This window comes from Vipera berus (assembly GCF_964194415.1).
Source record: "Vipera berus genome assembly, chromosome: 1".
Lineage (NCBI taxonomy): Eukaryota > Metazoa > Chordata > Lepidosauria > Squamata > Viperidae > Vipera > Vipera berus.
The window spans coordinates 235,604,386-235,630,529 of record NC_138202.1 but is presented as its reverse complement, the minus strand read 5'-3'; the positions used below and the strand labels follow the sequence as shown (position 1 = coordinate 235,630,529).

The window sequence follows — 26,144 nt, the reverse complement described above, 5'->3', positions numbered from 1 at the left end:
ACCTAATAAAATCCTGAACAAATGATTTTTCTAAGAAATATAATTACCAAACACAGGCAAATAAAAATAAAAGCAATATGAATTGAATGTATTTTTCCCAATATATATAAATGTTTTGTTTTTCTGATCAATTCAAGTATTATACTTTTACTTTTATGTAAAATGTTAAATAATTTATCATTTATATTTCACTCAGTGAAAAGTCAAAATATACACAAAGCGTCATATTATATATAATCTCAGCTGCTCTATATATTTCCAAAATGTGACATTTTACAGGTTTGTCAAAATATAGCACTTATAGTTATTCTCATAGCAAGGTTTAAATAAAATTCTAATTTTTTTAAAAAAATGAAAATCTGAATTAAATTGGGAATCACTAGAAATGCTTAAATAAAACAAGATTAACATCTCAAAACAAAATCCTACCAAACATTATAATCCAGCTGTCCATCTTACAATACTGAAATATAGATGTCCTTTTGCTCCATCAAAACAGGACAATGATACAATTTCAGAACACATTTAGAAATAATTATGTCACTATCCACTCTACTATGGGCTGCAGTTGCCAACAAATTGCCCACTATAGGTTCTCAGTTACATCTTCCTTTTTAAAAAAAAAATAGCTTTGATATAGATAAATTCATTAGTCCTAAATGGCAATGCTATTCATTAACTAATTCTACTATAACTCTATTTATTTAACTTTACCTTATATAATCATCCTCTCCTCAAGATAAATGAAATGGGAATCTGCTTCAATCCCTGAATTTTTCAGAGAAAAGTTGTGTGTACTGCCAACTATCTTATGTCCAGTGCTTTTTTTGTAAAAAAAAAAAAGTGCTGGAACTCACACATGTCACACAACCTGCCTTGCCTACCCTACAAGGTTCCATCCAAAAAAGGTGCCGGAACTCCGTTCTGAGTGTTCTATGACAAAAAAAGCCCTGCTTATGTCAATATATATGAGTTGAGTGGGATTGCTGATGTTCAACTGCTCTTCTGAACATCTGATTTTCCTACCCGTTCAATAATAAAAGAGGAGCCCAACAAATATGGCTGATCAGGATGTAAGATGATAGGTACTTCTTTCCAAACTACAACTACCTGCAGAAATTCTCTGTTGAGTCTGTCAGAATTTTACCCAAGCTAAAGTCCTGATTGCATTACAATAAACCTTGAAAATACATTACATTTGTGCGATCTTCTATAATCTTTCGTTCTTTAGGTTATAGTATTGAACAATGCTCTACTGTCTATAAAAAGCATGTTGGCTGGAGGCAACGGAACATCCTGATGAAGGATTTGTGGAGAATAAGAAAAATGACCTTGATAGAAATATGCAAGGAAAGAGGGCTAAAAAACTTTTTTTTAAAGTTCTGGAAAACAAGATAATATTTAAAAAGTAGATTAAGCAGACACCTCCCTGATTTGGTGGGGGTGGAGGGAAGGGAAGATAAGAGCTGAACGAGACCCAAAGATTCTGTCGCTGTAGCTACGGTAATTTCAACAAAAGCTACTTCTATTTTTTTTCCTTTTAATATGAAAAAACAAAGTGAGATTACTTCCAGTCTTCTTGTGGCTATTTGGTCTTGTTTACCAAATGGTGTTGACAGGACTATAGATTGGAGATGATTGGACTTGCATAGTATTATAATTACTGTATTCATCAACCTAGATATAAGACCCTGTAGAATAGCTGACTGACAAATGTATTAACTAGGACAAGTTATTACCAGCAGAGCTGTTGAGAACTAAACTAGCTTCTAATAATCAGGCTCTTTTCCCCATATGCAGGGAAAACCCTACAAGCAGTTCCTTATAGGGAGGAAAATGTAAAAAACATGCTCACAACTAGCTTTGATAATGTGAGTATATAACTTAAGTTGTAGTTTATTATGTGCTGTCTGCATTTATGACATTTCCCCCTGAGTAACAATTAATGGGAGAGAGACTCAGATGCGACAATACCAGATCTTGTCTCCAATACCTAGAGTAGAGTATTGCTGGACTTAGAGTTTTAACCAAATCTTTAGAAAAACTTCAAAATTCTACTGTATTATAAACCGTATTTGTCATTTAATAGATGGAACAGCAAGGGGACATCTAGCAAAAGAAAACTCAATATGGCTTCTGTGCTAAAGGTAAAAGTAAGAAACTCACTTTTAAAAAAATAAATAAATCATAAACTGAAATACCATTAAGAAGTCAACAGGCCATCATGATGCACATTTTGCTAAAGAAAAATACACTAAAAGTATAAACATATGGAATGAACTCAAGAAAACAACATCGCAGTATTGGCTTCATCTGGAGATGAAATGTTCCACTGAGATGATTTGTAAAATATACATAGAAATAAATTCACCAATAATTTAAAACTTAAATTTCAGAATTTGTCAGGGGGTGGGGGTGGGGGAAGAAATGTGGAAAAGATAACTGAGGAATTAAAACATATCCAAAATAGGTGTTCATTTTCCAGTTGTTTGGGACTGACTTTGAGAAACTTGGTAATAGCAATCTTCTGGACTGCATCTTCCTGCACGGCCAGGTAGTCCCTGCACACCTGGTTCTCCTGGAGCTCCGGGTGGGCCTTGCATACCAGTAACTAAACAAACAAACAAACAAACAAACAAACAAACAAACAAACAAACAAACAAACAAACAAACAAACAAGAAACTGCAATTAAAGGTAAAGGTAAAGGTTCCCCCACACATACATGCTAGTCGTTTCCGACTCTAGGGGCCGGTGCTCATCTCCGTTTCAAAGCTGAAGAGCCAGCGTTTCTCCGAGGATGTCTCCGTGGTCATGTGGCCAGCATGACTAGACACCAAAGGCGCACATAACGCTGTTACCTTCCCACCGTAGTGGTCCCTATTTTTCTACTTGCATTTTTATGTGCTTTCGAACTGCTAGGTTGGCAGAAGCTGGGATGAGTAACAGGCGCTCACTCTGTTACGCGGCACTCGGGATTCGACCCGCCAAACTGCCGACCTTCTGATCGACAAGCTCAGCGTCCTAACCCACTGAGCCACCACGTCCCTAAACTGCAATTAGCCTTGTTAATTTTAGTCAGCCATCCAGCAGTGGGTATTGAATTTTATTTCAGAAGTTATGCATTACAGGGCAACTCAATTTAGTTTTTTTTTTAATAATATGTAATTGTTATATTGTCAAGAATAGGAAGAGTTGTTTTTTTTTACCTGTAGGACCAGGTGGGCCAGGATCACCTACCAAGCCAATTCCAGGCTCACCTCTTTCACCTTTTTGTCCTCTGTAGCCTAGAGAAGATAAATACAAATGGAATAAGAGTGTCCTGAAATGACACCGTTAAAAGTTTTGTTAGACTCTTTCCTCAGAGTAATGGCAAAGATCATTTTAACTTATTTTCTGATGCAGGGAATTTAAGCAATATTCTATATCTTTCTTATACACAGAATATTCCCAGTGGAGAGGAGCAGATGTGGACATAAAAGGCGCTGGCTAGGTATATTTAACAATTTAGTGGCATTAATTCTGCCTAATTTGGATTAAAGTGGATTTGAAGACAGGAAGGTGCAGTGAAAGATAAAACAATGGATTCTTTTTGTTAATACTTGAAAATAGGTTTAATGGGGAATTGGCAGGGAATTGAACAACTTTGTGGTAAGTTTAGAATATCATTAAAAGTGCTGAGCACAGGGCATATTACGATCTGACTTGCAACCTGAGATTTCAGCAGCAGTGAGCTGCCAAAACAAGTACAGGATAAATTATAGCTATTGTTTAAACACAGGAAATTTAGGCACAAGTATCTGTGCTTGGTTTATCAAGGAATGGATAATTACAGAATGATTTAGCCATTACATGCTTTATATATGAAGCTTGCTGAAAAATTCAAGGCTATTTAGATATTGTTTTGACTTGGTTCACATCCGCACTAAGTTCACAATAAACTATAAAAACATGATAGTTTAGCACAATATAAGAACCTAACCACAGCATGAGCAGGGGGATCTGAATTTAGGTTTCCACTAGTATAGAGACTATAATTCAATTTCCCTGATCTGGCACCTTCCTGAGGTATTTCATGTCCATACTGGCTGGAAATTCTGGGAGTTGACTTCTGGACTATGCTAAATAGGAAAAGGCTGCTCTATATTATGATCAGTGGACTATATGGAAAATAGTGATACATTTGAAAATTATTAAAAAGTAAAAATGGGTGGGGAGCTGTTCCTTTTTTCCTTGGGAATATTAGAATTCCATTTTTGATAGACATGGAAGAAATTCATAAACATCTGGTAGGCCTGAGTGGATCTGTAGCCTTGAAAATAGTTGTTTCTGAGGAAGACAGAAAGGCCCTCCTGGTTGTTCCCGACGTCACGTGACATCGCACAATGTATCGAGATGGTTTTGCCATTTCTTGCAATGGGTTGGGCACGGCTTCTACATGACGCATCCAGCCGGCAGGCTGGCAGTTTGACACCCCTGCCTAAGACTGAACTCCAGTTTTGAAGTTAATTATATGAATAGATTTCACCTTATGAAGTTGTATAAGCAATTCTGGAAAAAAAAAGTTTCAGATGTCTTCAGTGAAATCAAGGGAAAGCTTCTAGACAATTGTGCGTCTTTATATTCATCCACTTTGTGAAGCTCTAATCAGATATTTGTAAGAGCTATAATTTCTTTGAGATACAAAGCGGTTTTGTGAAAAAGCAGGATTTTAAAACAAATTCTATCGTCTACTGCCAGGAAATGGGAAGGCTAATCAATGGTTCTGAAAAACTGTCAGGCGTCAAAAGCGTCCTCTTGATGGGCAAAAGGTTTAAGGGACATTAAGGGAATTAAAGGACAAAGGATGAAGACAGATACAGCAGATAGCTGAGAGAAGCCAATTCTGAATTGCTTATTTCCAAATGCAGTGTCAGTTCACATAGCTGAGTCGCACAATTTTAGAAGGGCTGTCAAAACAATACTGAATATTGAAAGAAATGATAAAATGGGTCAGAAATGCATATTTGAACTAAAGTAAATCATGGATCTGAAAGTGCTGAGGCCTGTTTTGCTACTTCTGATTTCTAATTCTGTTTCTCACACTGAAAAAGAGGCTCAAATTGAAAGTTACGTTGAATATAAAGCAATGAATGAATGAATGAACCTTTATTGTCAAAGTACAACAAAAAAAGCATATATATTCTTTTCCTTCTTAATGAAAAGTAAGTATAAGGGGCACTAAAGGGCCTAATTTAGGAGTTATTTAACTCTTAGTTCTCCACTGTTGTTCAAAGTGATGCTCCTGATCAAAGATCATGACCACAATTTGAAAGGAGACAAAGATGTATGTCTCTTTCCAACATATGCTCTGCTTGCTTCTGAATAAGGAAAACAAATGTCTTTAGCAATACATTCAGAAAACACAGTTTGATTCTAATTTGGAAGCAGCTCCTATATAGGTAGAGTAGCATGCTGGATACTGACCAATAGAAGCCAGCTGACCCATCTAGTGTGCTGCAGAACAGCTTTATGGTTTGCTTTATCAGTTGATTGAGTAAAGAACATATGACGGAACCATCATCATGCAAAGACATAAATCATGATTTACAAATGTTTTGCTAAACCAGAACTAAAGAAGCCATATCATGGCTTAGAGGTGATAGGTGAATCCAGCCTGTTGGCTATCAGCAAGAAAATGAAGAGTTGTCTCAAAGGGGAGGAAGCCCAGAGCTGAGATTTTTCTCAGCAAGGTGAACACTCGAGATGCTTGCATGCATGCCAGTGCTAGCAGGAGATTAATTTTCTAGTGTTACCAGATGAAGGAAATTAGAATAACACAATTATGGTTAAATGAGATTTCAGTTGCTGTTAACTCAACAAAACAAACATGTCAGGAAGCATGCACCCTGCTCAGAAAATGACATATATTAAAAAACAAACTGACAGTGAAATGTTATATCTTCATAAATTAAAAAGGAATAAGGACCGTTATCTTCATATATTATCTGGGAAACTACGGGCTTATTGAATAGAACTCATAATGTCCTCCAATTACCATGATTAATTTAATAAACACATTACTCAGAATGGTATGCAATTTATTTTAATCACTACACTTTCTAGCAAAGGCATCTTGTTGTTTGCTATATTACCTTGCTTTATTTTACAATAAAAATCATTGCTCCAGACTAACCCTACTGAGCTGTAAGGGGCACCTGCAGGAAGGATGAAAAAAGTCTAGATGGTGGCTATGGCCTTGTGATTGAAATTCTGCTTTGCTTTGCTTAAGAAGGTGAGGTTTTGATAGTGCAGCCACATCTGCCATCTTGATTATTTGACCCCTCTCCTGCCCATGGACACACCTGGTGTTATGCATTAAAAAAAGGGCTTTTGCCCTTAGATATCCTCTTAGGTATCCATCACTTGGATGTCTATATGTGTCATGGATAAGGAAATAAAACAATAATTTGGAACCATAGGTAAACAAGGAATAAGGTAACCCAAAACATCTGCTGACATGAATATAAGAGTCAATCCACACTTTATGGTTATAGACTCTAAAAAAAACCCAATGATCAGTCACATCCAAATTACATAAAATATGTTTACATTGTTGAGTAATTACAAAACATTTATGAAACATTTCATCAACGATTTGTAAATTTTGGCTTTATTTTACAGAGTCAAAACAGTAAGAAAAACACTTAAATATTGTAAAAGAACACCATTCAAGAGCAATCCAAAACAGGTATCTGTCATTAACACAGCAGTTTTCAATATGAGGTATATTTTAGTAATTATTAAACTTCCAGAGTTTAACTTCACAGTCTACCTGAGTGACATTTTAAATTTATTGTGAAAACTATGGTGTTAATATAAGGTTTTAAATTCAAGTGAAACAAGGTGCAACTCTAAAATTCTCACAATCAGTCGATGATGAAACATAAATTATTTCAGCATATATTCTGACTTGTTAATTATGATTTATTATAAGGATACTATTGTAATTCTGCAGAAATCAACCACATCGTTATCCCTGGCAGCATTTGGGAAGTTTAGAGGAGAATGCAAAAACCTGTTTAGATAAGCAGTGCTTCTTTGGATGAGTAGATGCCCAAGCAGAGACAAACAGAGGCAATAATGCTTGAAAAACAGGGACGCTGGCATTAAGACATTGCATCATTCTCCAATTATCAATGAATTTTAGCCTGCAGATCTAAATCTTTAGTCCCATTGATAACCAAGTACTGCTTCTTTCTAAGATCAGAATCTAGGCTTCCCATTTAGAAGACTTTAAAAAGTGCAGGGTTCCCTATTCACCTACAGGTGGTCAGCAACTTTGAGTGATGTTGTAGATAAAAGATTTTCCAAGGTTTAGCTATCTTGTAAGATTCTGGACATTAGAATACTATTTTTCATTAAAATTTGGGGATGAGTTAGTACCATCTAGGAGGGCTGCAGGGGTTAGGGTTCCCATGGGCACCACATTATAAACCTCTTAACTAGACAAGAAACATTAAAATTGCTAGAAATGTCTAGAAGACCTTCTAATGCTAGGTGTAGAAATTCAAGGCCATTAAAAAGACTCTTCTGTCTTTGATGTACACATTTCTTTTCCTTCTAAATACAAAAGTTGGCATATTTCGTCATTTACTCAAAATCTGCCTTAGCATATGTAACATTTTTGTGTATATTTTTATTGAATAGGATGGATATAGTACATATAGTTCTCCACACTTCAGAAAATATTCCTCTTGCCCTCCAGTCTGATGACAGGACAACAGAGATAAGTAGAAGGCAGAGCAATGGACTGTAGAAATACAGTCTGTTCAGGGATAAATTATCCAGAAATGATGTTCATTGCTCTGCCTTCTACTTAACCTAATAACCAGATAAGATGCCTTTACATCAAAGGTACTTTCTATTGAGAAAATTTCATATTTGGTATTCAGGGTTCAGAATATCTTTTGAAGAATTTGTTCTTTAGGCTATATTTGTATCTTACAAATGTGGAGATCTTTGAGGAAGATTATACAGCATATCAGTGTATGGAGCTAGCTACGAACAAGGTCGTTAAAAAAATGAGCCACTGTGACACATTTTTTAGAAATCCACTCAGTTATCAGCTGCATTGGGAAAAAAAACCTTTGCAGTAATTTTACCCATTATTTTCATTTCAACAAAAGCATAGAGAAAGTGTCTATGGGTGGTCCTCTGTGAACAAATGCAATCAGTTATGGAATTTCCATCGCTAAATGATGTACAGCAGCAAAATGTAATGTCATATATGATGCTGCTGCTTAGCAGTAGGCAATTCTAGTATTCCTGGTTGACATCGTTCAGCAAATTACTGTGAGTTGTTAAGTGAGGATCTGATCACCATTTGTGACCTCCTCTCGGCTTCTCCATTGACTTAGCTTGTCAGAAGCCAGCAAAGAAAATGGCTGACTGTGGGATGCTTTGATGGATAGAGTATAAGTACCACTCACTCAGGGCCGTTGCAAGTTTGAATGGTTACTGAATGAGTGGTTGTTAAGCAAGGACCACTTTTAGTTGTGAGGAAAATTCTCTATATTTTCTCTACTTCCTCAGAGTTATATAAAAAACAGGGTCAATGCAATTACAGACTTCCACATGGTTCTCATTCCCCCCCCAAACCATATAGGAATTTCAGCTTTAAGGTTTACTGATAATAACTAGACTATTATTTAGCTTTGCAAAACATTTTTTAATTCAATGCCTCACTTAATAACTGAAGTTGCTCCTTTAATGCATGTTAGTGATTGGTGGCTACTATTTTCTTGTCTCTCTGTGTTGTGGGGAGCTTGAATACTGAAGCTAGTAAGCAAGAAGACTTTGGGCATACTACAAGTTCTGTTTTGGGAAATTAACATTTCCCAATTCTTTCTAGCCTCACCATCCATACTGACTCCATTGCTCAAATGGTACAACTGAAAATAAGCAATACAACTATAATCCTAAGTGATTTAATCTGTATTATTCTCATTACATGAGGGAATTCATTCACTCACTCACTCACTCACTCACTCACTCACTCACTCATTCATTCTTCACATTTCTATAGCTCTTGTTTTACCTAAAAGACTCTTATTAAGAGATGCCCTGAAACATCCTAAAGGTAAAGGTAAAGGTTCCCCCGCACATGCGTGCTAGTCGTTTCCGACTCTAGGGGCCGGTGCTCATCTCCGTTTCAAAGCCGAAGAGCCAGCGCTTGTCCAGGACATCTCCGTGGTCATGTGGCCGGCATGACTAGACGCCAAAGGCGCACGGAACGCTGTTACCTTCCCACCGGAGTGGTCCCTATTTTTCTACTTGCATTTTTACGTGCTTTCGAACTGCTAGGTTGGCAGAAGCTGGGACGAGTAACAGGCGCTCACTCTGTTACGCGGCACTCGGGATTCGACCCGTCAAACTGCTGACCTTCCGATCGACAAGCTCAGCGTCCTAACCCACTGAGCCACCGCGTCCCTTGAAACATCCTACTAGTGACCAAAACTGTTTTATTACCTAATTTTAACCTTAAGCCAAACGAGGCTTAAGGCCTTCCTGTACAATTGAGTGATACTGCTCATCTCCCATCCCTCAGACAGAAGCAAAATCATTTTAATGTGCAATCTGCCCCATTTGCAGATCCATTCCCTGCCTCTATTTTGCACATTCTGAGTCACCACCAAATGGTGCTGTTTTGGTTGCGTGAGGTAAGCAGCTGGTGCCTTCCTTGGCTTTCCTGCCCTCCATCTTAAACACATCACTAACTGGTGGGGAAATTAATCCATTAATCATGGCACTGTTTCAGGAACAGGAAGGATGACTGCAGGATTCTTTCTCATCTTCTCTAGCTTCTTCCTGGGATTTCCCCCTAACTCTCCACTGTACTCTAGCTGAAGCTGAACAAAGTAACAAACCCAAAAGTCATGTAGGGAGATGAGCTGCAAGCAGTACTTAGACTAAGGATTCCTCTCCCGTTTCTTTCCTTGTACGTACAGATAGCCCTCAACGCACAACCATTTGTTTATCCCAAAGCTGCTTTTTTTCAAAAGGCAACTGGACTCTGTTTTTCCTTGAAGATGTTTCGCTTTTCATCCAGGAAGCTTCTTCAGTTCTAACTTTAATTCAGTTAGAAGAGAAACGTCTTCAAGGAAAAACAAAGTCCAGTTGCCTTTTGAAAAAAGCACCTTTGGGACAACCATGACCTGGATGACTGAGAATCTCCATAGACATTTAACTATTTGGTTAGGGAGTGTTCAAAGTTACAGCGGCATTGAAAAAAGTGAGTTATGACTGATTCTCATGCAGAATTATCATGGTCACCTGAACAAAATTTGGATGCTTGGCAACCAGCATGTATTTACAAAGATTGCAGTGTCCTGGGCCATGTGATCACCATTTGCCATCTTCCCAGTCAGCCTCTGACAAGCAAAGTCAATGGGAGGAGCTGGATTCTTATAACGACAATGATTCACTTAACCACTTCAGTGACTCGCTTAACAACCATGAAAAAAGGCCATAAAATCAATTCACTTAAGAGCCACCTTGCTTATCAATGGAAATTCTGGTCCCCATTCGTGGTCATAAAGTTGCAGACTACCTGTATAGGCAATAAATGCGCGAAGGATCATCCATATTCTGTTGAGAAGCAATTGGAAAATAATATTTCACTCATTCAGTCTTGTGAAAAGAGTTGAAGCAAATTCAATATTGCCAGTCAACAGCCTAGTGCTATTGCAAACTTCTGATTGGCCAGAATTTGAATTTACTGGCTTCCGGTTACTTCCAATGTTCTGTGGAGAATGTAAAATAATGACAACCTCATTTCCCATGTTATGAACTACGCACAGATGTGTCAAACTCTTTGTAGCCATCTGGAATTTGGCAGCTCATATTGGATAGTCCTACAATCATAACCTTGAGTACCAAAAATGGGAGAGGTGAGTGGAGAAAAATTAGTTGGAAGCTACAAAAAATCTCCTGAGGTAGTGGAGGAGGGATAGAGGCAATGGTGGGATTCAGCCAGTTTGCACCAGTTCGGCAGAACCGGTAGCTAATTTTTTGTTGCCCAGGCCCAGAACAGACTTCTGGAAGCGGCACCACACAGAGAACCAGTTGTTCACATATTTGAATCCCACCACTGGATAGAGGGGTTGGTGAGTAATAGTCTGGTAAATTGGTGCTTTGAAAGAGGTTGTGTGCCCTGCGACTACTATTTGGAGAATGGGAACGTCCCTCAGCAGCCATTTTGGAATAGTGCCCATAAGAAATGCACAACATTCTCAATATGCCATTTAGCCGCAAAATCTGAGGACCCTTGTTGAAGAGTGAATGCAGTATTGTGCATTTAAGGAAAGGAACATTGATGGTAGATGCAGATCTTACAAGCCAGATCTTTCTGGAAGTTAATGAACCTGACTTGATTGAATTTTCAACTGCAGCATTAGCTCTGAATTACTGAAATGTTTACTGTGCACCCGGATATAATTCAAAGCACACGTTTTGTTCAACTTTTTAAAGCATGGCTGATTTAGAGTTGGTACACGGGATAATATGCTACACTCAGCGACCTTCTGCAATAATCTCTTTACAACTGTAACACTAAAAGCAGCTTTTATTATTTCTGTCACTAGAAGCATTGTTTCTAGTCCTTCACATACCAGTGGGAAATCATTCACATTATATCTTGGCTTGCTTGTTTTTGGTTTTGGTTTTTTTACAAACGTCTTTAGCTATTCACTCTGCGTATCCTGGTTAAACAATCTAGAAGCCGAGATATTTGAGTCGATTATTTCCAAGAATTTGCATATTTCATTGAGGAGCAAGCCATATTCTGAAAAACCTCTAGTCTTCCTGTAACAATCCTTGATCTTTTCATTCTGGTTCTTCTCATTCTGAGCTCTTTCTCAGTTCTCTAAGCCATTATTCTTCTCCTTACAGCTTTGTGTTCCGCCCTTCTTCGGCTCTGGTTTCATGTTCTTCATTCCAGTCTGACTTGCTCTGACTCCAGAGCAGACCAAACTAACAAAAAATATTAATTAAAAACTACCTATATTCATAGGGTTTATATCTACTACCCCAATCGCATTTTCACAGTGTGAGCTTTAAATATTTTGTTTGTGCGTCTGAAATGGCAAGATAGTCTCTTTTCACTGATTCACTGAGACTAATGAAACATAATACTGAATACCTATAAACATTCCTTTTCCCCCAGTTAATCAATATGCCAGTTTACAGAATTTCTGGCTAAATTTTCTTCAGATACTGCACAAACCTAATTACAAGAATATATGTACGTAGTTAAATTTACTGGAAAAGTAATAAACTGTAACATTTACAGTTCATCATTTTGACTACACTTTAATTTGTACATATTTTATAACACACTGGATCCCGAAGATCAGAAACTCAAATAGCTGATTATGGGATAATCCTCTCGTTGTTAGAACTCTCCTACCTTCTGGTACTAATTTTTCAGTTAAAATAATTGTAGATTAATAAAAAGAATACATCAGTATCCTGATGTGACCAGGTATTAAGATTATGCACTAATTAGAAGTTTTTAAATGTACAACAAAACAGACTCCTAAACAAATGTTAATAGATTGGTCTAATCTAGAAAATGCTAGTATCGATTTAAAAGTTAATTGTTAGAAAGCAAGTACCTGTATAGTTTTACCCAGCTCTGAAGATGTTTGAATGCTTTAAAAATAAAATATGCATATAGGAATGAGTTTGGAAGCCCTACCTGGTGGCCCACGTTCTCCAGGTGGCCCAGGTAATCCATCTTTTCCTGGAAGACCTGGCTTCCCATGAGTTTGGGAAGCTAGCATAGCAGCAGGCAACTTCAGCTGAGACACAAACTGTGTCATCCTCTCTTCATTTATTAAAAAAGCAACAAGAATAATAAAATAGCATTAAATGTCTTTTCAACACTTGGAAACATATATCTACTGTACTACTACTACTAATAATAATAATAAACCTTTATTGTCAAAGTACAACATGTGTACATTGAGATTAGCTGAGCCTCCCCCCGTGCTCTCTCCCCCCAACACACAGTGACAACAAACCCTCCATCCTACCACACCATGTGAACCAACTACACCACACACCGGCCTCCCAAGTCAATTCTGTATATGTTCACAGAGATTATGTCCCATTTAAAAGCCTAACAGCCCACGGATAAAAGCTATTTTTCAGCCTGTTGGTACGGCTGGCTATATTCCTATATCTCCCACCGGATGGTAGGAGAGTAAAGAGATACCGTTCAGGGTGTGAGAATCTTCCTCACTCTTCCAAGGCAATGAGCCCTGGCAATGTCATCCAGTGGTGTCAGGGAACAGCCCACAATGTCTTGTGCTGTGCTCACCACCCTCTGTAATGCTTTCCTATACGTTATAACTGCAGTATTACGGTTTATATTTTTTTCAAATTATACAGCAAGTGGTCATCTAAATTGATCATTTCTCTTCTCTTCACTTCACCCTTTCTTCCTGACCTGTTTTCTGATTTTGCCCAAGCTTGGCAATATTTTACATTTTTAATGTGTTGAATTGTCATGGGTAAAGGGCCAAGGAGAGAAGCTTTGTTATTGATAATTTTTAGCCTTTTAAGTAGGCTGTTGCTGGGTAATGATGGAGGGTTCTGAAATCTCATTCTAGAAGCATTAAAGGAAATAGATAAAACTATGTAATTCAAAGGAAGTCTTGTGCACTTCTCCCATATCCCCATTCAGCTTTCTGCCTCATCACTCATTTGACCTCCAAGCTTTTGTGCTTTAACAAAATAATGGGAGAAGTTGGCTGCGATAGGAGAGGTGCACCAGGTCTCTCTCTCTCTCTGCAATTAGCCTATCCTGAATTGAAACCTATTCGTGTGTCAGGTATAGATGGAAAAATAACTGGGCTCTGTCACCTTTGGAGATCTTTGGTGTGTCAGAATCGTATGTTCAATAGACATGATTGCATTTTTATGACACCATAGTAATCGTAACATTTGATACAAAATGTCCCATGGAAGATATGTCTGTTAAAAAGCATAAGCTCTTTTTTTAGAAAACTGTCACATGTCTTAGGTATTATTTAATTCAAACAACAAAAAGGAGACATTATTTAGGAAACCTCTGTGAGTGCCTAAGAGTAGGATTTTTTTGTTTCATTTTTTTTCATCCTGTGATTTTTGTCTTAGTTAGCAAAGAGAAAGAAGATGCTGAGAAAGGTTACAGATCGCACAAGTTAATAATAATAATAAGTAAGTTGGAAGGGACCTTGGAGGTCATCTAGTCCAACCCCCTGCTCAGGCAGGAAACCCTATACCATTTCAGGCAAATGGCTGTCCAGTCTCCTCTTAAAAACTTCCAGTGTTGGAGCATTCACCACTTCTGGAGGCAGGTTGTTCCACTGGTTAATTGTTCTAACTGTCAGGAAGTTTCTCCTTAGTTCTAGGTTGCTTCTCTCCTTGACTAATTTCCATCTGTTGCTTCTTGTCCTGCTTTCAGGTGCTTTGGAGAATAGCTTGACTCCCTCTTCTTTGTGGCAGCCCCTGAGATATTGGAACACTGCTATCATGTCACCCCTCACCCTTCTCTTCATTAAACTAAAAGGTAAGGTAAAGGTAAAGGTTCCCCCGCACATGCGTGCTAGTCGTTTCTGACTCTAGGGGCCGGTGCTCATCTCCGTTTCAAAGCCAAAGAGCCAGCGCTTGTCCGAGGACGTCTCCGTGGTCATGTGGCCGGCATGACTAGATGCCAAAGGCACACGGAGTGCTGTTACCTTCCCACTGTAGTGGTCCCTATTCTTCTACTTGCATTTTTACATGCTTTCGAACTGCTAGGTTGGCAGAAGCTGGGACGAGTAACAGGCGCTCACTCTGTTACGCGGCACTTGGGATTTGACCCACCAAACTGCCGATCTTCTGATCGACAAGTTCAGCGTCCTAACCCACTGAGCCACCGCGTCCCTTTCATTAAACTACACATACCCAATTCCAGCAACTGTTCCCTATATGTTTTAGCCTCCAGTTCCCCAATCATCTTTGTTGCTCTTCTCTGTACCCTTTCCAGAGTCTCGACATCTTTTTTACATCGTGGTGACCAAAACTGGATGTAGTATTCCAGGTGTGGCCTTACCAAGGCATTGTAAAGTGGTATTAGTACTTCACGTGATCTTGATTCTATCCCTCTGCTAACGCAGCCTAGCACTGTGTTGGCTTTTTTTGGCAGCTGCAGCACACTGCTGGCTCATATTGAAGTTAGTTAGTCCCTAGCTATTGATATTGATTGAAGAGCAGACCAGGATCAAAGACTTGATGAGAGGGCTGACAATCTATGCTACTTTCCCTCCATCTTGTTACAGTGTTTGAGTAGCTCAGAAACTGTCACTGAATATCACCTCTACTGTATCTCTATGCAGGTCAAACTGCCTATGGTTTGCATCATTTCACTTTGGAAGAGGAAAGTCATATGGGTCTTCTTTTATTTGATTTTACTGCTTCATTTGACCCTTAGGGTTTTGCACATCAAGAATATGCTAACTCATCAGAGTTGCACAATATTTGGCAAACCAAGATTAAGACAGACCCCCCAAGAATTTAAAAATCTCCTTTTTTTACTGTTTGTCCAGCACTGCAAGAAAAAAAAAGTTCAATTAACTTCTCCCTAGATACAGTTCATCATATTTTGGAGGATGTAGGATGGAGATATATATATAAACATACACACATATGCTGTAGGTTTCATTTGGCGGGTTGAATCCCGAATGCCGCGTAACAGAGTGAGCACCTGTTACTCGTCCCAGCTTCTGCCAACCTAGCAGTTTGAAAGCACGTAAAAATGCAAGTAGAAAAATAGGGACCACTACGGTGGGAAGGTAACAGCTTTCCGTGTGCCTTTGGCGTCTAGTCATGCCGGCCACATGACCACGGAGATGTCCTTGGACAAACGCTGGCTCTTTGGCTCTGAAACGGAGATGAGCACCGGCCCCTAGAGTCAGAAACGACTAGCACGCATGTGCGGGGAAACCTTTACCTTTAGTTTAGGTTTCATTGCTATCTGCCCTCTGACTAACAGGTCTTCTCTCTAACAAGTTAGTAGCCTTTGTGATTTCAGTACACATTCAACAAGCAGACTTTTACTTTAAGGTATTTTGAATGTCAAACTATTATTTGTGATTGCAATACGTGACTTGGAAGGAACCTGCCTGCCTTAAGCATTTTAAATGTATTTGTATAAATAACTGAAGCTCAGTGAAACTGTTCCAAAGTTTACATATCCAGTAGATCTATAATTCACAATTGGAAGCAAGTATTTAAAACAAGAGGTGTGAAATATGTATTATATTTTCTCATGCGCTATTTCCTTACCTTCAAAAACTCTAAGAACCTCCTGTCTGACATATTTTTTCATTTCCTCAAATGAAATTGAATCAGCCTGAAGAAATAAAAAATAAAAGAGATTAAGCATCGATATCTTGGGCCACAAAATCTTCAAAACAAATAAACTTGTCTTCATGTGTCTATTAAGAGCTCCGCAACAATAAAAGTTAAAAATAGGATTCACATAATGAAAATCTGGTAGCCTCACCATCATCGTAACCATAACCATAACTACCACCGCCACCATATAAGCAATACTACTGCCTAGAAATACTTGTTTCTCAATTATTCTTATGGAGTTTTATTTTGAATTTTCAAGAAAAAAGATGGCCCACTCCAATCAATAGATTGCATGCAGACCCGAAGGCCCAGAACTCCTTCCAACTGCAATTTCCGAATATAAAATTGGATTTACTACCCTCCTGATGTAGAAAACACACAAAAGCTGTTGTTTAATCTTTAAAATAGGCTTAGAATAGAAACTCATTTCATTATCTTTGCTCATGATATGTCTTTCCCATTAAATAATGCCATTTTGCCCACTACAGCTTTACCCTCTCCAAAAATGTTAGGTGCAGCACATAGCCCGTGGAGGTTGTCTGCTCCCTGCCCTTCAACCTACTGGTATTCCTGGAATTCCCGGGACACCCGGAGGGCCCTTTGCTCCTGGAGGTCCTAGATTGCCTTTTTGCCCTGCAGATCCAGTAGGTCCTAGGGGCCCTTGGTCTCCTGGTAAGCCTGGCTTTCCTCTTTCACCTTGTGGGCCCCTGTCTCCAGGTATACCTTGATCACCCTATTGAAACAAACAAACAAACGAATGCTGTATCAAATGCTTTGCTTGAGCTTTCATTATCTTAAATCCCTTGAAAATGAAAACATTAAAGACCATCAGAGTGGCACAGTCCTTGGCATTTCCAGCCAAAAACATGACTTAGAGTTCACACCTTCCTGCATGTTTTTAAACTCATTGTTTTACTTAGGACTGCACAGCACCTGCAGTGGTCAGCCACACTATTTTGGGGAAAGAAGTAGCCGCTTTTGGAATAACCAGTGGATGCTATGTGGGCATCCCTGCATATTTTGAAGCATATTTTTTTTGCCTTAAAGTTCAAAGCAACTTCCAGTCGTACTGAATACAGTAATAGTTCTTTACACTACAGAATAGCATCTGAAAGGACCAAACAGGGAAGACTAAGAAAATTGGAATCCATTAGCTAAACAACCAGAAAATCCCATAAAGTTCTACTATCTTATCAGCTGTAAGGTTTTAGCACTGCAAAAGAAAGAAGATATAAGAATGTAGAAGTCTGAAGTACATGATGCAAAGAAAGGAAGATCCGTAGGTATTCCTATTCTTCTAATTATAGATTTTTTTTAATACAGCAATGCTTAAAACAGATCCTTCTTACTCAGTTATCTTCTGAATTTTGGATGAAATAGGGTGGGGGATACAGCAAAAAACAAACAAACCCCAAACCCTGCTTTTCTCTTTTACTCAAAGAAGTTTATCTTAACAATGTACCTAATGTCTTTATCATAAGGACTGTAAAGTAAGTGTTGTCTACAGCCCAGAGTAAAATAAATCCTCGGTGTAATATTAATTATATAAAGTGATCCATTACTGAAACTTTAATTATGAAGGTGACATATACAACTTAGATTTGACATATATATATGATTCTACTGTTTGCTTCACTTCTTCAACTGGTAAACAATGGATAACTATATAAATCAGCTTTCTTCAAGCTCATGTCCTCCAAATATACTAGAATTACAAATCTCAAAAATATCGTGTAAACCAGGATATTCTTGCTGCAAATTTTGAGAGCTGGTATTACTGCCTCCATATCTGGGTGTCGGCTGTTGGGGAGAATGCATTCTAGTCTTTCTGTTTCCTTCCTAGCTTTTTTAATTGCCTCTTTTGAGTGGTGTGTAAAGAGTAAGCAGAAATGAACAGGATGGCACTTAATAGGAACAAATTTGGGAGCAAATATATGATGGGAAAGATCTGGCTTGACAGTAATGTGAAAAGGATAGATCACCAGTTGTATTGCAACTGCTAGAAATCTAATATTATTTGGGGATGCATTAATAGCAGTTTATGGTTCAAAGCATGGGAAGTAATTGTCCCACTCTAAGTCAGACCCCACTTACAATACTGTGTCCAGTTCAAGTCACTTTGATCACAAACTTGGAGTAAATTCATCAAGACTTCTAAATAACCTGCCATTTTAATCTGTTTGATTTCCACTGTATTAATATTTATCACAAGCTATAATGCTTTAGTTTATATGCATTTGTACCTTACAAGTATGCATGTAAATTACAAATAATAAGCTGGATAAATATGACGACTGGCAAAGTAACTTACACGTTCTCCTTTGGGGCCTCTATCACCAGGTTTACCCATTAAACCCTACAAAAAATGTAAAGTATTGCTAAAATATATATTATTGCTGACATAAGCGCAATTATAATATGCATACATAAATAGTTTTCTTACCTGAAGACCAGGCAATCCATCTTTCCCACCTAAACCCTAAGGGAAAAAATAATGATCTTCATATTACCAAATGTTTGACTTTTGCTATCTGTATCTTATGACAGAACAAAACACAAGCATAAAGCCCTCAGGAAAATAAATGCAAAATCTCAACTGACAAGGTGATTAGAGACTTTTGGCAGTTGCCCCAGGTTTTACTCATTCGGATTCCAAAGGGCTCAAGGCATTCTTTAAACACATAACCACAAAGTGGTTCTAGCTGGCTGTTGGACTCAGAGTAGCATTTAATGCCTGCAAATTATCAGTAACCCTAACTTCTAAAATAATATAATAAAATTACTCATTACTCTATAGCAGATATGTCAAACACAAGGCCCGGGGGCCGGATCCGGCCCACGAAGTGGTTTCATGTGGCCTGCGAAGCCATCCTGGAAACAGTAAGGGAACGGCCCCAACTGCCTTGGCCCTGGCCCAGAAACCCACCTTCTGCCAGAGACCCTCAGATCTGTCCCACTCCTGCCCAGGCCCCATAGGCACCCTTGATGCGAACGATGTAGAGCTGGCCATGCCCACCCAGTAGGCCATACGCACTCTAGCCACGCCCACCCAGTAGGCCACGCCCACCCTGGCCATACCCACCCGGCCCCTTGAGGGCAACCGCAATGCTGATGCGGCCCTCAATGAAATTGAGTTTGACACCCCTGCTCTATAGCTAGGTAGAGTATGTACTTTTATTATTGGAAGGTCAGTTTCCTTCATAGATACGTTGAATTACTAAGGGGGAGGGTAAAGATAGTTTTATTGCTTTTCGCTAATTGTATGGAAACTCAGTGGAAAAACTCAATGGAAAAACACAGCATTCTTATCTATTCCTTTGCCACCAGATTTTAGCTGCTTCATTTGGGGGCCCTGCAAAGAAGGGGGAAACAATAATTTTAACTGAGTAGCTTTGCAGGGACCTAATAATTATAATTAATTAATCAAATTATGGTATATACTGGCTATAGTAGTCCCAGGGGTTATCAGCACACTGGATGCCATACCAACAAATCTTGGATGGCACTAACGGGGCATTAACAAAATCCCCATCAATCAATTGCAAAAGGCCATCTTGTTTGGATCCGCACATATATTATGCTGATACATTATGACATCCTAGGTGAGGGGTAGGCAATCTCGACTCTTTTATGACTCATGGACTTCAACTCCCAGAATTCCTGAGTCAGCTGACTCAGGAATTCTGGGAGTTGAATTCCATGAGTCATAAAAGAGCCGAGGTTGCCTACCCCTGTCTAGGTTCTCGGGAAGAACTTGATGGGTATGAAGGCCAGCACCAGCTAAAGAGCTGGCAACTGTGACTTCACATTGTTGTGACCAGATAATAATAATACCCATCCAATAAATTGGCCCTTAATTGGTTGGATGAAGAAAAAACAATAGACAAATCCCTCTCTTGGGTCATACCAGAATCCCTTTTGAATTACTCACTGGTATTCCCGGTGGTCCTTCTGGCCCTGGAAAGCCAACCTCTCCAACAGGGCCTCTTTCACCCTAGAGGAAAAATAAAGAGTCTTTTACATTAATTGAAAACAATCAGAATACTAATGCTATTATGGGAGTGCTGAAACCTAAGTGCTCTTACAGGTTCTCCAGGGATTCCTGGTGGCCCCGGAGCGCCATGTTTTCCCTGGGAAAATGAAGAGATAGAAAACAGCATTTTTAAAATCAATTATTTAGTCTGCTCTAAAATTACAGCTGTTTTAATGTGCATTAGATGACACTATACTACATTTACATTGCCTGAGCAATGAATTCTTCCTTAATTATAAAAGCTTTTGGTTCCATTCTTACATATACTAACTATACTAATTTAGGCTGTTCACCCTAAATTCAGTGACACTTACTTTTGAACAGAAAATCAACTTTTTCTAAAAAAAATATTAGAAATATCTTGAGATTCTTAAATCCCCTTAGGATACAAACAGCTTTTCAGATGGCATAAATTAAGTGAAGCTTTAATTATAAAAATATATCATAAAAAGAAGAGTCATGGCTTAGGGGCTGCATGCGTTAGTCTTTCAACCCCAATATCCCAAGAAAAAAACAAATCTGGCAGCAAAATTGTAACATTTCTATTTTCTATTCCCCCACCTTAAATCAAAGTGAGAATGGTAGCAGCAAGTCCCTAGAAGGTGTACATGTGTACAAGCTGGGTGAAAATGTGTAAAGACTTTTGTATCATTCTTTCCAATGATAACATCACATCAACTCAGTCTCTCAACAAATCAGGAGGCTGATTTGTAGTCCAGCCCATCTGAAAGTTCCCATTGCAGTAATACCGTGTTTCCCTGAAAATAAGACCGGGTCTTATTTTATTTTATTTTATTTTGCCTCCAAAAGAGGCACCAGGTCTTATTTTCGGGGAATGTCTTTTATACCCACCGACAGCACCGACAGCACCACTCAGCCGGTCCACTTCTTCTACATGAAATAGCAGCTTCATTTTGCAGCTGCACTCTGGCCTGCATTTTGCAGTCAGGCCTTTCTGGAAGGCCTATGCAGCCAAGAACCGAGCTATGGATTCAATCCATAGCTCGGTTCTTGGCTGCAGAGGCCTTCCAGAAAGGCCTGTGACTGCAAACTGCAAGCCTGGGTGCAGAAGAGGCCACAGTAGAAGTGGGCCAGAGAGGATAGACCTGGCTGCAAGGTAAGTGGCTGCAGGGCACATGGGGCAGCTCCATACCTCCACTCCTGTCCTAACTTGATTTTAGGTGTGTGTGCCTTGCCCCAAAAGTAGGGCTTATTTTGGGGTAGGACTCATATTAGGCCTACCCCCAAAAATCAAGCTAGGGCTTATTTTCAGGTTAGGCCTTACTTTGGGGGCAACAAGGTACTATGAAATGGATTACAGATAGAACAAAGAAAAAGAGAGAAGATCAGGTATTCATTCATTCATTTGTTTGTTTGTTTGTTCATTTATGCAATTTTTCCAGGACAGATTTGTTAATTCTGAATATAGGTGTAGACTTGTTTTTTCATTGTCTTATTTGTTTTAATTTTTAGCATAGAACAAATAAGGAACTATTCCCTTTAAAATATTGATTTGCTAATCACAGAAAATTTCCTCCAAAGAATGCTCAACACTTTCTAAATATGAATGGAGATCATTTGTAAGAAGAAAAAATTAAGGTTAGTCATCAGCAGTGAGTATAGCCTATTTCCAGATTCTTTTGAAGCTTCACAGTGAGAAGACAAATAACATAGGATGTATTTTATAGTAAGAAATGAGCTTATAAGAAAAGATTGGTGATTAGTATGGCAATTTTGATTCTGAATATTCAGCAGAATATTTGGCTACTTCCCACAGTTTGTATACATTATTACGTGTCTAGTAGTCTGTACCCTTCCTCCAGCTCTTGTGATTACTATTCACTTCCACAAAATGGAAACATCATTGCTAAGAGCATACTTACAGGTATTCCTGGAACTCCTGGAGAACCCACAGATCCCTGGTCGCCCTAAAAAAGACATACTAAATTGCAGTATTTCCGAAGTATATCTCTTGAGAAAATCCAATGCTTGCTAAGAAGGCGTGATGAATTCACTCAGCATTTGAGGAAACAATCCTTTTCACACACTGTATGACCTTTTATACCTGGGAACCACTATCTGAAACAGCCTTCATCCTATTAAAATCAAAAGGAACACCAACTTCTTGGATTTTTTTCCTTTGGTTCTGTCTCTTGAAACAATCATAAGCAATCAGAACATCCAGTGACTTCTGTTGAGTATGATTGATTCTCATCTCAGTTCTTGTTTTTGGCACAAATTCTAGAGAACAGCTTAGAGAAGAAGGCAAATTCTATACGTTACTCAGGAGGTATAATCTATCCAAAAGATCTTCAAGACAATGAACTTTTTACGCGCAACAGTATGTCACAATTATTTTGCCATATTCAACAGGAAAACAAAGAAATGAAGTTTTGTGAGTGGTGGGCTATCAGCACTGGGGGACTGGAAAAACGTGGTAGCTTATAGCCAGTGGTGATGACTGTGATTGTGATAACAGTAACAACAGGAGAATAGTTAAAAATTTTTATCACACAGTTAATTCTAATATAATCTCCTTTTTGGCATTTGTTAATCTCACTGCATGGATAGCAGATTCTTTTCTCCTATATTTCTTATTTCTATTACAATTAAGGCAAGCTCAATTTCCTGTCAACTTGGTGTTTGGAGAACATTATAGAAGAGCCTCCTGAAATGAAGTTAGTTGAATGCAAATTCCTGGAATATATCTATTAAGAGTCCACTACAGTAGTAACAGAATAGAGTCCTGGCCACTCCTGCCAAATTTATTTATTTATTTATTTATTTATTTATTTATTTATTTATTTATTTATTTATTTATTTATTTATTTATTTATTATTGGGACTTATATGCCGCCCTATCTCCCGAAGTACTCAGGGCGGCTAACAACAATAACATACAATAAATACAGAAGTTAAGATAAAATTAAAATTAAAGGCCTCTGTACAATAAAGTAAAATTAAAATAAATTAAAAATTAGAGTTAAAAAATTAAAAACATAATTAAAATCCCTGTCAGTCCAGGTCAGCCAGGTGGAAAAGGAGTGTTTTGAGGCTGCGGCGAAAGGACTGGAGATCTTGGGCCATCCGAAGCTCATGGGGGAGCTGGTTCCATAGGGCTGGTGCTCCCACAGAGAAGGCCCTCCCCCTGGGGGTCACCAGCCGACATTGTCTAGCCGACAGTACCCTGAGGAGGCCTTCTCTGTGTGAGCGTACTGGGCGATGGGAATTCGTGTCCGGCAGCAGATGGCAGCAGATGGCAGCAAATGCACTATAAAAAGTATATAATGTAGAGTATAAAATACTCTAATAAACCAATTATCTTATTTGTTTCTCACATTCATCTCATATAGTTGTAGGTTTATAGCTGCAGGCAAAAAGACAACTTATGTGAACAGGGGTGTCCTTTATAGCACTTATCAGCTTTTCCTAATCTGATATAGTGGTTTTTGAAAAGGATGCTCTGGAAGCACAAATATCCCAATGTATACTCCTTATATAGCCATTCTAAATCAAAGCTATTTACTAGCCCAGGGGTCCTCAAACGTGGCCTCTTTAAGACTTGTGGACTTCAACTCCCAGAATTCCCCAGCCAGTCATGCTGGCTGGGGAATTCTGGGAGTTGAAGTCCACAAGTCTTAAAGTGGCCAAGTTTGAGGACCCCTGTAACAGCTGGTAGAAAACAATCTAACAAGTTGTTCAGTAGCAATGTGGAAAGATGATTGGGAAAGATTAGGAAAACAAGATTTATGCAGGTTGAATCTGCATCCTGTAATAGATGGATAAACAATCGTACGCTTTGTCTTAGTCTGCTATACTGTATGACTTTAGCTATGGTGGTTTATAAACCAAGGTTTATGGCTAGTGCTTTATAAATCCAGTCAATGTTTTTAATAAAACATGGTTTACTAAACCATGACTTAACGCTATATGTAAAATCAAGTACAATCTTTTCTTCCCCCACTCTAAATTCTATCTGAATTTATAGTACATTTCATTTGGATTCACAGGCCATAGTCACCAGCCTGGTACAAAGCAGGTTGTCGTAAAGAAACAGCAGTTATTGTCCAAGAATCAGCAGCCAGCAATTTTGTTATTGCATAGCAACTTTTTCTTTTACCTTCACTTATTCTGTGAAATTGCCCCAGCACAAACTGCCACATCCAGTGTGCTTGGTGCTATCATAAACCTAAGCCGATATCAATTTGCTTAAAATACTCAGTTTTCTTGCTGTTGTAAATTTTATTTTATTTTTTATTTTAAATGGAGATTCTATATCATTGTGGAAACATTTGCTATATGATTTCAATAGGCAAAGGAGGTTTGGAAAAGAATGATTATTGTCAGTAGGTAAATGAAATCAATTTTCCACATGTAAGTTTGCTATTAAAACTCTACCTTTTCTCCCGGTAGTCCTTCTAACCCTGGTAGTCCCATTGGGCCCGCTTCACCCTTGAAAAGAAACAAAAAGACAATTGTTTCTGATTTCAACACCCTAAGTAAATAAAGCCAGATGTATTTCATAAGTTGCTAAATACACTGCTTACTTGGAAATGACTATTTTTGCCCTGCTGAGCGTTTTAATGACTTAAAACTAAAAAGTGTTTTCAGAATCAAGATTGTTATGCCTGGCTATACAGTATTTAGGTTACACAGGGGGATAACACTTGTGATTACATTCTCTTGCACAAATAAGGACTAATGGTCATTCTAGCTTCTTTTAAAAGGATCAGAGCCTAGTACTAAATTGGTTTCCATTATCACATCTGATAAGATTTAATTCCATAGTTCAACTATTTGTGCATAAAGTGGTCCCTTTTATGAGGCCAGACTCTCTCTCTCTCTTAGTTTCACAAGTAATCCAAATGGTCAATGTTGGCTTCTAATTTTGAAACTGGACAAAATGGCTTCCACAAATCTCTTCTCCCTGGGTAGATCCATCTTGACATTATGTTCTCCAGGCCATTTGCTTTCTTTCCCCTGCTGAGACTAACTATCCAGAGGGAGGGAAGACGATAAACGGAAATTGAAAATGGAAACCGATAACCAAACACATCAAGGCACATTTTATAAATAAGGACTCATTTTACCCATTACATACCACTGCTCCAGTCTCCCCCTTTGGGCCCTGTAAGAAAATAGGATACAGTACATAATTTATTTATGAGACTGATACTCAACGAGACTGACCCAATGATTTTATGGCCTTTAATCAGAATCAAGAATCTTCCATTATTAAATGAAGTACCCCATGAAATGTGATTATTTGCTTTTCTTACGAACCATCATTCCACAAATGTTCTGAGTCTAGGAAAAAATGGTATTTGAAAAATAATCTGGGATATGCCTTTAATTTCCATTTACTATGATGCTTTAATTCCTCAATATTTGCAGTGAATTACTTTACAACAAATAGACCATTACAGCAGATTGTTTGTTTGTTTATCATGTTTCTTAATCACCCATCTCCCTCAAAGATAATTTATTGTTTATCCACAAATAATAAATGAATTCGTGTTGACTTCCCTTTATGAATAAAAGCCATGCATCCACTGGGGTTAGGGTTGAGCTAGAAATCCTGTACATGTATATATTATTTTTAACAATAACACTTTAATGTAACTATCATATAAAATAAAATAGATCCTTGCATCTTTATAAAATAAAATGTTTTCTTTGGAATAAAAA

The 26,144-nt window shown here is 38.3% G+C and overlaps 1 protein-coding gene across 1 annotated transcript in view; it reads right to left on the bottom strand.

Annotated features, from left to right (window-relative positions):
- Nucleotides 1-3,102: 3,102 nt before the first annotated feature.
- COL19A1 (collagen type XIX alpha 1 chain) overlaps nt 3,103-26,144 on the bottom strand; it is a 182,554-nt gene continuing 159,512 nt past the window's right edge. Inside the window, exons 35-45 of the mRNA XM_081335931.1 lie at nt 25,558-25,584; nt 24,855-24,908; nt 22,340-22,384; nt 20,509-20,553; nt 20,355-20,417; nt 18,867-18,902; nt 18,735-18,779; nt 16,986-17,156; nt 16,352-16,418; nt 12,738-12,866; nt 3,103-3,285 (exon numbers count right to left, since the gene is read on the bottom strand). Coding sequence (XP_081192057.1) covers nt 3,170-3,285; nt 12,738-12,866; nt 16,352-16,418; nt 16,986-17,156; nt 18,735-18,779; nt 18,867-18,902; nt 20,355-20,417; nt 20,509-20,553; nt 22,340-22,384; nt 24,855-24,908; nt 25,558-25,584 — 798 coding nt within the window. The 3' untranslated portion in view covers nt 3,103-3,169. The remainder of the gene's footprint in view (nt 3,286-12,737; nt 12,867-16,351; nt 16,419-16,985; nt 17,157-18,734; nt 18,780-18,866; nt 18,903-20,354; nt 20,418-20,508; nt 20,554-22,339; nt 22,385-24,854; nt 24,909-25,557; nt 25,585-26,144) is intronic.